The sequence below is a fragment of the Rhopilema esculentum genome, chromosome 17, assembly GCF_057945365.1.
Source record: "Rhopilema esculentum isolate cy_ngs chromosome 17, ASM5794536v1, whole genome shotgun sequence".
Lineage (NCBI taxonomy): Eukaryota > Metazoa > Cnidaria > Scyphozoa > Rhizostomeae > Rhizostomatidae > Rhopilema > Rhopilema esculentum.
In genome coordinates this window covers 155,939-171,425 of record NC_142831.1, presented here as the reverse complement: position 1 = coordinate 171,425, position 15,487 = coordinate 155,939, and the positions used below count along the sequence as shown (strand labels likewise).

Sequence of the window (15,487 nt, the reverse complement as noted above, 5' to 3'; positions counted from 1 at the left end):
TCTCTAGAGACTAAGTAAGTTCTTCTTCAGAAGCAGGCATGAGCAGAATTTTGCATATTCAAAATTTGGCTATTCAGTCTGCTCATTGCCTCGCCAGCATCATCCAAAGTTCTCCCCTTTGAAAACAGCAATTTCTTTAGTGCCTGCAATTACACAATACTCTTTTATTACACTCTTCTAAAACATACCTTCAACTCAAGGCAGTAGCAAACAGCACTCTATTTTGACCAATGATCTTTATTAACTAAGGAGTTAGCCACTGAAAGAAAATTATACTACAAATTTCTTATCTATAGCCATCAAATTATATTTAATGAAAGTGAAGATGCATTGGAAAAGCTGAGACCAAGGGAAACCACGGTATCTTACAAATGAAAGCTTTGGTAGTAAGTAACCATTTATGAATCTGACAGTTTGAAAATGGGGCTGAAAAAGAGTTGAAAATTTGTGGATTAAATATGATCGTCTGCTTATTCATATTTCATAGAAGGACTAATAAACAAATGAATTTTTCTGGGAAAAAAAAGCATCTATATTTGTTGATATAATTACGCAGACCGCTGTGAGACTAAAATTGGCTTTCTTTTGCCATCAAGTGAAAGGTAGTGCATTAAGGAAACATCTCAAGCATGATTCTTTTAGAGGTTGTCAATATCAAGGGGAGACAGTGCCAGTTTAGAAAGGGGAGGCGACTTTAAGGAATGGACTGGATTAAGCAAGCTGAATCTACACCAATAACCCATGAACAGAACACGATGGTGATAACAAAGCATGGATGTATCAACGTATTGATGGCCACAGATATGATGATGATGAATTTGACGTTATGCGGGAGATCTGTCTTTCAAGTAAACACACACAAAGCAACAAACCTCGCCAATTCCATTCAGTGACGTCACTTTGTCTCGCTTTAAGACTTCCATATTTGAGACCATTAATGCTTTGTTTCCAAAACTTTGAAAGTCATCAAAAAAATTCTTCCCTCCATAAAATGACTCTAACTCATTCTTTAACAGCTCCAGACCCTTATTGTTGTGATTTGCCAGTTTGTTATGAAATTCATTAACATATTCATCCATGCCTACAGCGAGGTAGAATTGATCATAGTTTTCAGGGCGTTAACGCAAAAATAGAGCTTAGGATTTCAACATTGTTAAAGAAACGATAAGGGTAGCAATCTGGTTAATGGAATGACATTGGAAGATGAATGAAAAACTATCTGAAAACAAACAGATAATGAGAAAACATTTTGGTATTTTAAAAGAATTCGGCTGATCTAAGGATTTTTATAATCACAGGACACTAACCATAAGAGTATGCTTATCATAATGATACATTTTCTTGTTAAAATATTCATTACCATTATTTACCATAGGTATAAAAAGCTAGAATAATTTGCATAAGCTCTACTACATAATTGCTTGCTATAGCAAAACAAATAAACCTTTGAGGAAAGCACGTGTAGCTCCTGAAGAGCTAGGCAGTCAAAGAATCAATGAAAGGAAATGTAATGTTGCGCGATGGCTTCAACGCAACAAAATATCGAAAGCACCAAATAAAAATTAAGCGCAAAGATGACACAACACAATATTGACACGTGTTACCTCTTTTTGTAAACTCATACCAGTACATCATGTCACTTTTCTCAAATTTAGACAGCTTAGTTTCATTCACTAGCAAAAAAATCGTTAAATGAAAATTTCAGAGTAAAGGGTTGAGCAAAATACAATAACAAATTAAGTTTTGCTTTCATATCAACCTGTAAAGGAATACAGGGCATTGAAACAATTTCAAAAAAATCATTAGAAAAGCGCGGTATTAATCTAGTATTTGTTTTTGCCAAAATTAGCATGAAAGTGTAATTTCCTTATAAAGCAAGTAGGAAGTAATATAAATTGTCATTCATTAGCAACTCTACTCATACTTACTAAGGGTCAAGAGATCATCATGTGAGCTGCTAAGGTCCTTCATAATGGTGTCCTTGTGTTTGCCATACAGCTCTTTGCCATTGTTATAGTTCTTTGCAACTTTGTCGATGCTATCAGCAATGTTCTTGTATTGGGCAATGACGCTTTTTACCTGCTTGCATGCAGCTTGCCCTTTGCAAATCACAATTAAGCATATAAGATCAGTTTGAAGCGGCATATAAAGCAAGAAGCAAATTAATGGAAAAATCTTGTTCATGTCACTGGAGGAGATTAGCTCATTTTTCTGGCTGTTGAAACTATAATTTATAGAAAACCATAGCTAGAAGGTCTGTAGATTTCTCATTTATAAACTTTGGAAAGTAGCTTAGATTTTGATTACAGGACATTTGACACGTTGATCAAAAGCTAGCCCGGCACTTTTTATCAATTTCTGTGTCCTGGAAGATTTGAAGTTGAAAATATCTACCTTTTAACAACTTTTTAAGCTCTGCAACGTTTGCGCATTAGAAACTTAATAAAAAGAAATGTTAAACTTCATTTGTGATCAAGCTAAGTTTTTTGCTTTTCGTTTTACTGCTTATTGCTAAGGCGTAGTTAAGTGCAGCGAATTAAATTATTGACCATTAAATATTGTGAGTGTCAACTCAATGCGCTCTTAATTCGCTAACTAAATCCGAGAGTGAAGCAAATAATTGAATTCTCCCATAATGCGCTCTTTCAGGCGCATTATCAGCGCGTTATGAATCAAAATGCGCCTTGGTTTCAGACAGCGAATTGTGAGCGAAACGAATTCAATTCGGTAATCAAAATCACAGAGTTCAATTATGATGTGCAGCGATTTCTCATGATTTTGTGTGATTAGTGCGCATTGCGCGTGCGTTTTTGAAGGAAACCCGCCAAAAAGATAAATCGAAATGGCTGCATTCAGAAAATTGTTGTCCACTTTGATAGAGCAAACATAAACCCTGTCTGACGAGAGTTTTAATGATGCCGAGGAGGAGTTTCGAGAATTAGGCAGAGCTTTAAAAGGACAATGTTCTACGACGTTGAAGAAAAAAATAGGAAGCCCTGAAAACTTGCCCATTAGCCTATTTATTCCCCTGTTTTGCAAACAGGCCATCAACACAAGCTGAAAAGAGAGTCTTCGCCTCCATGCTTTCAGTGTCTCCAATACCAGTCTTTGTCGCGCTTTCTTGCGTCGAATACCCTCTTTTCGACGAATATTAAATCGATTAATCAAGGAATATATCATCTTCGTCGATGCAGGGTCCATTTTACCACGAAAACAAATTTGGCGCCAAAAATACGCTTTTGCTGTCTAAATTAAATTCAATTCGCTTCGCTGTCTAAAACCAAACAACAAATTGAAGCGCTCTACGGGCGCATTTTGAGCGCATCTAATTGAATTTAATTCGCTGCGCCCATAACGCGCTGTCTAAACTACGCCTAAGGTTCGTAAGTGGATAAAAGGAAAAAGTTTAATTATTTCTTTTCAAAAATGACCAATTGGATCTTCTTTGCAAACTTAACACTTTCTTCAACGTTTCTTGCATCTGTACTGCAACTCCAGAACACAAAAATTTGATAAACTTATTCAAATTACCTTTTAATGCCATCATATCGAACTTTGATTGATCTGTAGTGTGGTATTGTGATTCCAAATTGTGTAAACGTTTAGCACTGGCCCACGGCGAATAATACTTGAAAGCCATCGTGGTTCTATCTTCTTTAACTGTAAACTTTGGGATTCTTCTCCGGGCGATTTTCATCAAATTTTTGTCAACGAGATCTATTGCTGATTTGCTTACAAGTGACCTTTTTGTCTCTTTTTTCGTGTCTTTCAGAACTCTTTCCAAGCTTTTCTTAATTGCATCAATCCGGCTATAGCGCAACTGTGCTTCTTCAAAAACTCTATACATTTCATCAATAGTTGGAAATGACTCTCTTACCACTTTAGCGCCAACATTTTTAAAGAACTCTCCATTAAAACAAATTTTGTGCCTTCCAGAATGTGCCTTCGGGGCATCTGTGTTAAGCGTGAAATCGAGTTGAAACGGAAGGCAAGGTGGTTTTAGATTTTCAACACTTTCATCAACCTTCAGAGTTGTAATATCGACCAAATTTCCAGATGCTTCCGCAGCCAAGAGCCTTTTCAGCTCTTTTTCCACACCTGACTTGTTTGTAACTAATTGCTTTGTACTGCTAGCAATGCTTTTAGCTTCTCTGGCGAGATCGATCAATTTTCCATTATTGTCTAAAAGGATCTTTGTCTCCCGATAGCTGTTAACCAAAGTCTATAAGAAAATATTGTTAATATTGATGAACACCTTGTTGGAAATTGATTTAAGCATTTTATTCTACTTTAAGCCCTAATGTTGCCAATTCTCTTGACAAAATTGAAGATATGTCAAAAATCAACCGATATTTCGAATAGCCGTCTACATTATGTGATTTACATTCGACTTTACCAATTTTCAAATAAGTCATTTTCTTGTACATTTACAAGTTGGCTATTTAAAATACGGTCTGAGCATTGATCACTTTAGATGTGCAACGTTGATACTTCCTAAGTGACTGAGTAAGCTGTAATCTCCTAAATTAAATCAACTCACGCGTATTTTCCGGAGATTTTCTGACGCTCTTCCAGCTGAAGCAACCTTCTTTGCTTCACATTTTAAGATACAAATAACATTTACAACTTTATCTTTGTCTGCAGCCCATTTCATACACTTCATGTTTTTCACCCCTCCTGCTTGCCTAATGCAGTCTTGCTGCCACTCGATACCAGGAATTGCCACTGCAAAAATGACGATTTTTCACAAAATGAAAAACAAGGTTGGATTTGAAAAGTGTAAAGTAGTTAGCCTTATCTTAATGTATAATCCACCACGCCACTAGGGTTAGAATTTACATTTTCAGAATCCATCCTATACTTTTATTCAACTTGCATAAGCTTGTTAGCTTTAATTCAGGTACAAGACAAACTCTCATGATATATTTGTATGGTTGCATGAATCATTCAATCTACAAAACGAACGTTATTTCTATTTTTACAACAGTTAAGCATATACTTTTGCTCTGTTGGGTTTATTTCATTTACGTTTAGATGCTAATTTAGGATTCTCAGAACTTGAACTACGTTTTATCTTTAAAAAACTTAAATAGAGACACTTGACAATCGCTGTGTCAATGAAGATTTATATGATCGGTGAGTTTTGAAAACTAATGGGAAGACTATGACACATGAAGATGTGAAGAGGCAAAGGTTGAAAATATCTAAGGTGTATATTTATATGATTTAAACATGCCTGTCCTGCATTGATCGATACAATCTGCCGATATATCTAGGACCGATGCGTCAACATCAGCATCCATAGAATAAACCTGGCTTTGAAGAGACTCCATTTTTTGAGAATAATCTGTTTGCCTCTTTCTGTATTCATCTAGTATCTTTTTAGTTTCCTTAAAAACTTTGATGGCGCTGGTTTTTCCTTTTTTCGCTTCTTGTATGATATCTGCAAAAACCTCCTTAAGGTTTTCATTTACATTTGAATTCGCCTGTCCAGTTAAATCGACTTGGTACTAGAAAGCAGATACACCATACAACTTCAGAAAAGAAAAACAGAATTTAGTTTAAAATAGTCAAGCTTTGAGATCTGTTAAGTGTCATGGGAATTGGGTTAATTAATCAAGATTAATTAAAAACGAGAAAAGCAAGGCAATACGAAAGGGAATTTATCTTCAAAGTGCTGCTTTACTCAGACAAAAGAAAAGATAGAGAATAAGATATTGAATAAAAACTTGACAAGCAACATAGTATTACGTTTCTAGATAACGGTAAAAAGTTTTAGATTTTCTGACTAGAAGATAAACTCAAAAATTCTTTTTCAAGCTTGCTGTCTTGAATTAACGTTAGAATTAATTAAATTTAGATAACCAGTAAAAACTTGCCTTGAATTTAAAATCAGACGGTTTGTCTTCACCTTTGGTTGTGAGCAATACGTCAGTAACATCGGTTTCCTTGTAAATTTTACCTCTAAGTTTTAGTTGATAATCAAAATCTGTTTCGCTTCTTTTCAAAACCCTTGCTATAAAGTTTCCTTCCAATCCAGCTGTTTCACAATAACTAAAGTGAAAAAAATAATCTCAAAATGATATACAAGACTAAGCAATGAGAACAAACAGTTGATTGACTTCATGGAATTGCAATAAAATTCACTATTTTTGAATATAGACGAATACATATTTAAAGTTACAGAAAAACTCTTCGTTACAAAGTTGAAAATGCAGGCTCTACTTTATACCTTATGGTTAATGCGTTAGATATGAGGCATGAAGAAGGTTATTATTGAAAAATGTGCTATTATGTTTCAAGTGACATACTGATTCAACCAAAAGCAATCTTATTACCAGTTTCTTTCATGTAGATTACAGTGTTACTTTTCAATATACTTATGATTGAAAAGAACACTTGGCATTAACAAGTTATACAACATCGATTGAAAACAAATGGTACACTATCAAAACACACCCTTCCATTCGCTGATCAGCTCCATTTACAATTAAGTTAGGCCCAGCCTCAGGTCGGCCAGCAGCCTCGAACAGAAAAAGATTGACATGTTTAAAGCCTACTTTGCCATTTTTATCTTTAGTTACTTTGCCGTACTTTAATGGTCTCAATTTAATAATTGTTTCAATCTGCATATTATCCAATACGTTGACTGTTGACTGGTATATTTCTCCTGCACTGGTAGTCAGTTTGCCATAGAAGTGCAGCCCTTTTTTAATTATCACATCAAATTCAGGAACATGCCATTCTAGAAAAGGGGCGTAAAATTATTTGATATGGTTAACCTTGCAAGGTTGAATGAGATAGAAGCGCATTCTGCTTTTGCTTTGCCCACAATAAAGAAAACTTTTCAGTTCAGATGATATGAATTGATGAATTTCAGAACTATGGCCTAATCAATACACTCTTTCATCAATGTAGAAGGCTAATACTGATTTGTTTGCATGGCCTGTTATCTACTTATTCTAATGCTTTGATATTTTTTTAAATGCTGTATCATACTTTTGGAAAGGTGACAATTCTTGGACTTTGCAATTGCTAGTCATACCTTTTAATTCCACTAGGCTTCTATATAATTACGTTTGACTTTTTCATTCGCAAACTACCTTTTTTGATTATATTGCAGCTGTTAATATATTGAAGAAAAGCTCAGAGTGTACACAAGTACCTGTCTAATTCACTTAAGGCATCTTGAAACTAACTATGGAAATACCGATATTTCTTGGATAGCTTCATTAAAGACTTTTATCACCGCTAGAAGCTGTAACAGATTAAATTGCTGACCCTGACTGCATTTCAGAATGTTCATGTTGTGCTGCCGAGCAAAAATGAACTCAAAGCGTACCTTTATTGCTAGAGCTATAACCAACTACGACGTTGTTCAAAAAAGCAGCACCAGTTAATATTTTGCTGGGATTTGCAACACCAAATGCCTTGAATATCTTCTTATGGTTCAACCGCACCTTGCTACCAACAAATTTTACTATAGGGCTCGTCGATTTCTTGTACCAGATGTTCTGTCGCCCAGTGTCCCCACTGAACTCAATTTGTTCGTTCAGAACTGTGCCAAGATACAATCTTGATCGAAGACCTGAAGAAACAAATATACTGATTCTAAAAGTCTGAGCTGCTTGCAAAGAAAAAGATCAAAAGTTGCTTACATTTGAGCGCGTCTAATAATACTACAGATCTGGAAAGAATTATGTACGAGAACATAGAGCAAAAATGTTTGCAGCCGCTGTGCAAAGAGCTTTTGCGCCTGCAAGCTGCGGTCAAATGGCGACGCGCAAAATTTTTCCCGCCAACCGACCATGTGACACTTTGATTGCGATCCAGGCCTCGTGGGAGGTGCAATGTTATAGGGTTTTGTGTCACCACAACCAAAAAAGACCTGAGCATGGCGGAGTGAACTTAAAGCCTGATCGGCTCATTTTATATACAAAATTTTACCATGTGAGTATGCCTCAAATATTGTCAGTTCCACGGAGAAAAAGTTCAAAATTCAAATTTATTTTATCTCAAAAACGGCACCATGCCGCACGCTGATTTTTTTATTGATTCATCTTCATGCCCCGAAAAATAAGATTATATTGGTTGGCATATTTGGAAAATTGGGTCACGTTCATAATTTCACCGCAAAGATACCTAACTTTAGGATTGTCAATTTATGGGTGCGATTGAATGATGATTTAAAACCGCCATACTTTTTGGGATATGCGGTATATTCATGGAAGTTTTTCATTAAAATAGATTGGTCACGAATGTAAGTAGCTGTTTTTAACGCGATTTTGAAATCGCTTCGGTATTTTTCTATAAGAGTAGGAAACCAAACAAAAGCGAAATTTTGAAAGGTCAACATGGGAAGTTTTGTTCGATATTTGAATTAACGATCGTGAAAAATTTCCACCATGCCGCATCCTGAATTTTTGTATACTTGTAGTCAAAAGTTCAATTTTTTTGTATATTGTCTCCTTCAGAGGCGGAAAATTGGGTAACGCTTGAAAATTTACTTTTTAAATTGTTCATATTTCCCTTCTTGCCTAATAGTAGGCCTAGGCATAGGATACTTTAGTTTGGCAGTAAAGCATAGGCCACGAAGAGATTAATAAGGTTTTAAAGCCATAATTTAATGATTTAAATGTATCTTAAGTAGATAATTTATCTATTTGACTCCATAAAAATAAAGCAGAAGTAAGGTTAAAATTCAAAGTTTGTTTTCTCATATATTTTTATATCAATCGCATCCGGGACAGAACGACACAATTTTCGCGGGCAGGTAAATCACGTCAGCATGCGCGCGCATAAAAAACATTTTTGCACTATGTTATGTACGAGTAATTTACAGCCTTATTGTATAAGGCAACAATTAAAAGCCAATTGCTAATTCAGCTCTTGAAAAGAAATGATATTAGATGTCAGAAAGGATCATTCCTAGAATCAGTCCTAGGACTTCTCCTTTTATCAAAATTTATCAACGATAATTTCTCTTGCTGATCAAGATTTAAGTCTGCAATCAACTTGGAGATGAATTTTTTCATCTCTCATCTAAATACAGAAGCTTATCTCGCAGCTTGAAAAGAAAAGAATATTGACCTCACTGTGATCAAGAGAGCAACGAGGTGAAATATTTTGGCATCCTTACTGACCAAAATTGGATCTTGAGCAAGCCAGAAAATACATACTCTTGTGAATTCAGAAGAAAAGTTATTAACTTGTTGGGAGCAATTGTGATGCCTCAGTTTAGCTGTTATCCATTGATATGGATGTTAACTGATAGGATGTGAGAAGGTAACTAGTTACATTCATTAAAGAACATAACAAACGGTGTTTTCAGGGATAACCTCTTCTCTGGAGAACTGTGAATCAGAGATAATTCGGTCTCTGTTCATTGAAGAAGTTTACAATTACCTTTCACTGAAATATAGGAACAAGAATGACTCTAAATCCCTTCTTCATAAAAAATTTCAAGGAGAGAGGAGTACATTACAACTTAAGTGATACGAATAACACCTATGCAATAAAAGCCCAGGACTACTGCTATTGAATCGCAAGCTTCCACCTCTGGAGAGAGTGACCCCTGCATATCAAAGAGTTGCAAATGGTAACCATTAAAATGAAAGAAAATGATTTTTATACAAAATGAACTATAGATTGTATAGGAACGTATATTTTGTTTTATAGTTTAAATACTGCTTTTGAATCAAAAATGGTTGGCATTAGCAAATCGGCCTAGTGCTTCATAACGCCAGCCTTCAAAAAATATATTATAAGAAAATATCATTATAATCATCATGATACTTGAAAAACAATAAGGAATATGCAAAATTTGATTGAAAATTACTTTTCCTGACTTCAATTGCTATTGGCATTCGTCGAATCAGTAAAACACTCTTGGTCAAAAAATTGGTCTTATACAACTGTAAGAAACACTATGCCAACGTACAACTCAAAATGCCAAATCAGACTTACGAATAGCATCTATTTCCTTGCCAGAAATTGGGAATTTTGCCCGAACTGGGCGAAGCTTGGCGTAACCTAAATTCAAAATTTTGTCTGATTCATCTGTTGCTTTCCCTCCAAACTCTAGCATCAAGATATTTGTTCCATCATCGTATATCTTTCCTGGAAAAAGAACTCGATTCGTCATTTACTCGAAATATCCTCACAGTATCTGCAAAATAGTTGCAATCGTGTTTAGAAGATTTTTTTACTTCATAAAAGCATATCTGTAATAGCAAATGGCTAATAAGAAAGTGACAGATGGTTTTAGAGGCGTCGTTTACAATCAAGTGAAGATTTAATTTACCGCAAATTAATTGTTTTTTTCATAAAATCATAAAATGTTTTTTTATTTTACAGTACTGTTGGACGAATCTAGACACCCAATAGCAGATAATTTGTTCTTGTCTAGAAGGTGTTTGACTTGTCTTACTGTTTAAAGGCAGTCTGTCCCCTATTATGCTGAACTTTATTTTCACGGGAGTGAAATTCACGCACCGTTGAGCTTGGTCGATAATTAAACGATTTAAACCAATCAGAGACAACTTTTATTCCAGAGCCTTTGAATCAAATGCACCTGTTCCCGTTGTAGTGAAACTGTGGCTAGAAAAATATGGCTTCCTGTTTAGTTTTTGCGACAAATATCCCAACAGTGAAAGGAAATGCTTCCATTATCATCATTCAATTCGAGTAATTAAATCTTCTTGCCATTCCCGATAGCTTTTTGCTCGCAGTTTCAAATGTCGTTCACTACCGCAGCTAGGCCAGCCAAAGCAAGCATCGTAATCCGTTATCCGTTAAGGCGGGAACACCTATTGTTCATATAAGCCAATCATTGAGGGGACAGACTGCCTTTAAAAAATCTAATGGTGCCAAAACGAAGGTTTTTTTCGTGAAACGCTCCTACCATTGACCTCCCCTACCAGTCAAGATAAGTGAAAACTCCGTAAGCCTAAGTATTCCAGATATCATATTTGACAAAACACCATGTCTACTTAAATTACTCGAGCGAATGGCTTGAAAATCAAATGCATTCACGTATTCAAACCATCAGCAATTTTCTTACCAAAGTTTATTGTGCGCGTTAAAAAATTAATTTTGAATAAACAGAAATGAAGAAGAGTTAAAACATTCGTCAAGAGCAAGCAAATAAATTTAGCTTGCCAGGTGCTATAATCACTCACAATGCAAGAAATAACCAAGAATTAAGAAAAATTTCAGCAATAGCAAGGGGTGATTTTGCAAAGATTTTTTTATGAGAAAAATTGACATATTCGCAACAGCTTGCTAGAAATCACACCTTTTAAAGCGATTGCTAAAAGAGTAAAATTGTGTTTACATGGAAAAACAGAGATAGCAATGTGTTTGAGGTAAAATTTACACAAAGACAGCAGTAGCAATGGGAAGACTGGAATTATAGAAAAAAGAACAAAGGCTTTTCTGGCATCCAATAAGTGTAGGATAGTAGGTGGACAACATTCAAAGCCAGGTTAGCAGTTAAAGAAAATGTGAATGGCCAAAAGGTGTACAGGAAGATGATCCAAAAGATAAAAAGAATGCAAATTGCAAAGACATATCTGTAGATGAAAAGTGTTTTCATCTGGGTACATAAACAAACGCTGATGCTTCAGTTTGATGACCATAAAGTAGAAGAGCAAAAAAGGACAACCAGCCCCTCAGTCTACACAAGTCAGAACGTTTGTTTTCTGGATTCTGAAGGATTTTTCCAGATTACTCTAAAATCCATATGAGAATTGTGTGTGTGTTTTGCCGCTTGGTGCGGATTGGAGAAAAGAGTTGCACTTAAAGAGACCAAATAGCAGCTAAGCCATCTCATGGGAAAAAAAGCTGTGCTCATAAAGTCCTATGGCACACACACACACACTTCCATTCTAATTATTTTTCTTCTGCCCCTTCTTAAACCCCCTTTCCTTCTTTTTCCTTGTTTTCCTTTCTTCTTTCTTCCACGATTCATTTGCTGTCATATTCTTGTCGTTTAGCTGCCCCCAGTACTACGGGGGGGGGGGGGGGGGGGGGGTTGGGGAGTTTGTGTTAACAATCTATAAACTTGAACACACTTAAAAACATCCACACACTCCTTTAATGTCAAATTAATCAGGAAATGCAATAGAAATTTTGTAAATTTGGCTACTGATACTCTCCTTGTTTTAAAACACTGTCTTGTAAAATAACTGATCCACTTGCCTTCGAATACTTCGGATGTGTGAACTATTCTGAAATTTCCGCCAAAAACAAGTCTTTGTCCATCCTTTTTCACCCTCATGTGACTTTCTGAGCATTGAAACTCGAGCGCCTTGCCAAAAGTGACTTTCCACTGCAACCTTGCGCGCATTCTCATAACCCCTTTCAACATTTGACCATAGTAAACAAAGTTGGCATTCTTCGTAAGCTGGGCTTTAAGGAATTTGCACATTTTCGATTCCTTTCTGATGCACCCTTTCAAATTAAGTAGATCTGCACCAAAACCTATTCCTTCATCAAAACCTGAAAGAATAATGTAATGTTTAAAATTTACTATATGCATCAATACATTATAAAAAATCTTCAATACCAACAAAATATGCAGAACTGACAAATGAAGCAGCATCTTTACATATATGCCTACTACCGTGTCCACATCAGAACAGAAGAAACCAGCTCTTCGATACTAGTTTGTGATTTATTCTTCCTAACCGCCTATACTAGCATATTTATTACTAAATCTATATACAAAAAGCAGAACCATAATGATTTAGTATCACATCACTGTGTACTCTACACAACTCTCTCACAAAGACGCATGATTGGCAAACGAGTGAAGGAATATAAAACGATTCAGTTTTAAAAGTTAATTTCTTGAAAATAAGGGTGATAAGAACTTTAATATCAAATTTATTCAGAATAAAGGTCATTCGTCGGAAAACAAATAACATTTAGCCAGTGTTTTCTGTAGCATAAATTTACTCCTGCCAAAAAACTGATGTGGAAAAATAAAAATCAAATGCGTTTAAACATTACTTTTGTCAACATTTTCGAATTGATTTCTGTCAAAAGGGTGGTATTGCTGTCCTCTTATACCTCCTTGTTTCATCACGACAGCTGCAAAATGAATTGAATAAGAATTGTCTAAGCATAGTACCATAAACAGTGTACTGAAACTAACAGTAAATACTGATGGCAAACCCAAAATAATGCTTAAAACCCGTTCAAAATGATAACGATTTAATAAGGACATACTCGGGCCTTGCTGGGTTGATTTACAATTATGTCGTTCTACTGTATGCGTATTTCAAAATCATTTCGACAGAATATAGCAACTGCATAGATCCTTAACAATGTGAAGACATTTAAGTCGTTTTTTATAATTGCACATGCTTTTGTAATAATTGCTTGACACAAGCAGATCAACTGTTGAATGTATTACACAAAGTTTCTGGCATCAAACAGAAAAATTTCGATCATACGGATACAAATGCTACACGTGAATAAAGTTCTGTAAACAGGAGGAGTATGAAGTTAAACCCACAAGAAGATAATAGGTTATTAGGGGCATGGAAGCTTGACTTAAATCGATATTATAAGACAATACTTTGGCTGATACCTACCTATAGTTTTAAATCGCATCCATTCAATGGTCATGGTTTTTTCTCCATAAAATAAATTCACAACGTTATGAAGAAACTCGTTCTTGAATAATAAAGCAACTTTAAGCTGTGGCCCAGATGGTCTTATGAAATAAAGAATTTCTACTTTGGGCTTCCCATTCAGATGTGCATTACCTTTCAACCTGAAATGTAGCTAAAAGTGTGAGGAATAGTTGTAGCAATACAAATGTAAAGTCAAACGTAGAAAAGTAGGGGAAAACGGGTAGCGTTGCAATGCAGTGTCATGCCATCTGTCTGGCAACGGCTATAATTTTATTCAACTTACCAGCTAAAATCTTTGAAATATAACAGGATCAACTCAAGCTATTTTCTACTTAATTGGAATAAAATAGAAAAGTTGTTCTTGAAGATAAAGGCTTTGGAAATCTGCCCATTAATCTTTAGCTTTTATCTCAGGCTGCGTTTACACGATGCCGGATAACTTTTGATCCGGATAGAAAGTTATACGGATAGGCTTTCAGTTTACACAAGTACTGAGCTACCCGTATAGAAATTGATTCGGTTAGCCATACAAGGCCTTTGATCCATCTAACTAGACGATTTCAAAGTTATTCGGCATCGTTTGAACCAGCTATCCGGAAAAGTTTGTTACGGATTCATAGCGAGGCGGCGATTTTGACACAATTAGGCTAAAATTTTAGCGGCAAGCTTCGCTATTTATAACAGAGCTCACATCACTCGTTGGCATATCAATTTCTGTTGTTGATAAGAGAACTCCAAGGATCCAGCTAAGAGAAAATTCTTAATAAGCAATAATCAAAATAAGCAAAGGTCTGGACAAAAAACTTAGTGGGATAATTTTATCAATGATATTGTGCCAGCAGAATGGATTGCGAATGTGCAAAGGGAGTTTCATAAATCTTTATCTTGAACTGAAGCCATTCGTTTGGAAAACTCTGCTGTATCCATACAGGTGTAAACCGGAAAGTCTAGCCGGATCAAAAGTTGTACGACACCGTTTAAACTCGATCTATCTGTATAACTTTTTATCCGGATCAAAAGTTATCCGGCATCGTGTAAACGGGCCTGCTCGAGATAATATGGGCCTGCTCGAGATAATCTAATATTGATATGCCTCTCCAATACTCCGGCTTGACAATCACCAAATGTGATTTACTGGAAAAGAAGGCTTATATGTAACATAAACAATTCAAATTTTTGCTCGATGAGTAAAGGCTTAATGGAGAGGGAGAGTTTGTAGAGACTTTACGGTAAGTATTTTGAAGTAGGAATCTTTCAAATCGATAAAAAATGTTTTGAAAAAGAAGAAGAAAACTCACTTCAAAACTTTATTAAACTCGAATGAGGCTTCAAATCCAAGATTATTAATGGGAAAGATTTGAGGAAAGAGAAAGGCTTTGCGTAGTGCTGGTTTAAGACATTCGGCTTTGGTTCTGTTTCTCAGCGTTTCCATGTCGAATATGTTAGCTTTAGCTTTGACATTCGTTCGGTGCTCTCTCTGGTTTACATGAACATCGACCAGTTCATCTATATTACGAAAAACATTGAGGATTTTAAAACCAAAGGCAATGACCAAAACGTCAAAACAAACGAAATAATTAGATTATAGAATTGTCAAAGTAACAATGCTACAATGAGAGAAAATGTATAAAAATCAGATCCTATAGCGAATAGAGAACTTAGAAAACCTCTTTCGATTTCTTCTGATATCTAGATTCATATGACTGTGGCCAATGCTACAGTCCATCTTAGGGAGGTGTCTATTTTCACTGGGCTACATGGTAGAAAGCTTTTACCACAGCAAGGAAAATTTTAGGATCAGCATTATCTGTCGTTATTTTGATAGGATAGTTGATTGAGGTTTC

At 35.6% G+C, this 15,487-nt stretch overlaps 1 protein-coding gene across 1 annotated transcript in view; it reads right to left on the bottom strand.

Moving 5' to 3' along the window:
* Positions 1-5,885: 5,885 nt before the first annotated feature.
* Positions 5,886-15,487, bottom strand: part of LOC135680889 (uncharacterized) — a 21,893-nt gene continuing 12,291 nt past the window's right edge. The window contains exons 7-13 of the mRNA XM_089113501.1: positions 14,942-15,149; positions 13,602-13,783; positions 13,015-13,095; positions 12,202-12,501; positions 9,967-10,119; positions 7,343-7,588; positions 5,886-6,054 (exon numbers count right to left, since the gene is read on the bottom strand). Coding sequence (XP_088969627.1) covers positions 6,017-6,054; positions 7,343-7,588; positions 9,967-10,119; positions 12,202-12,501; positions 13,015-13,095; positions 13,602-13,783; positions 14,942-15,149 — 1,208 coding nt within the window. The 3' untranslated portion in view covers positions 5,886-6,016. The remainder of the gene's footprint in view (positions 6,055-7,342; positions 7,589-9,966; positions 10,120-12,201; positions 12,502-13,014; positions 13,096-13,601; positions 13,784-14,941; positions 15,150-15,487) is intronic.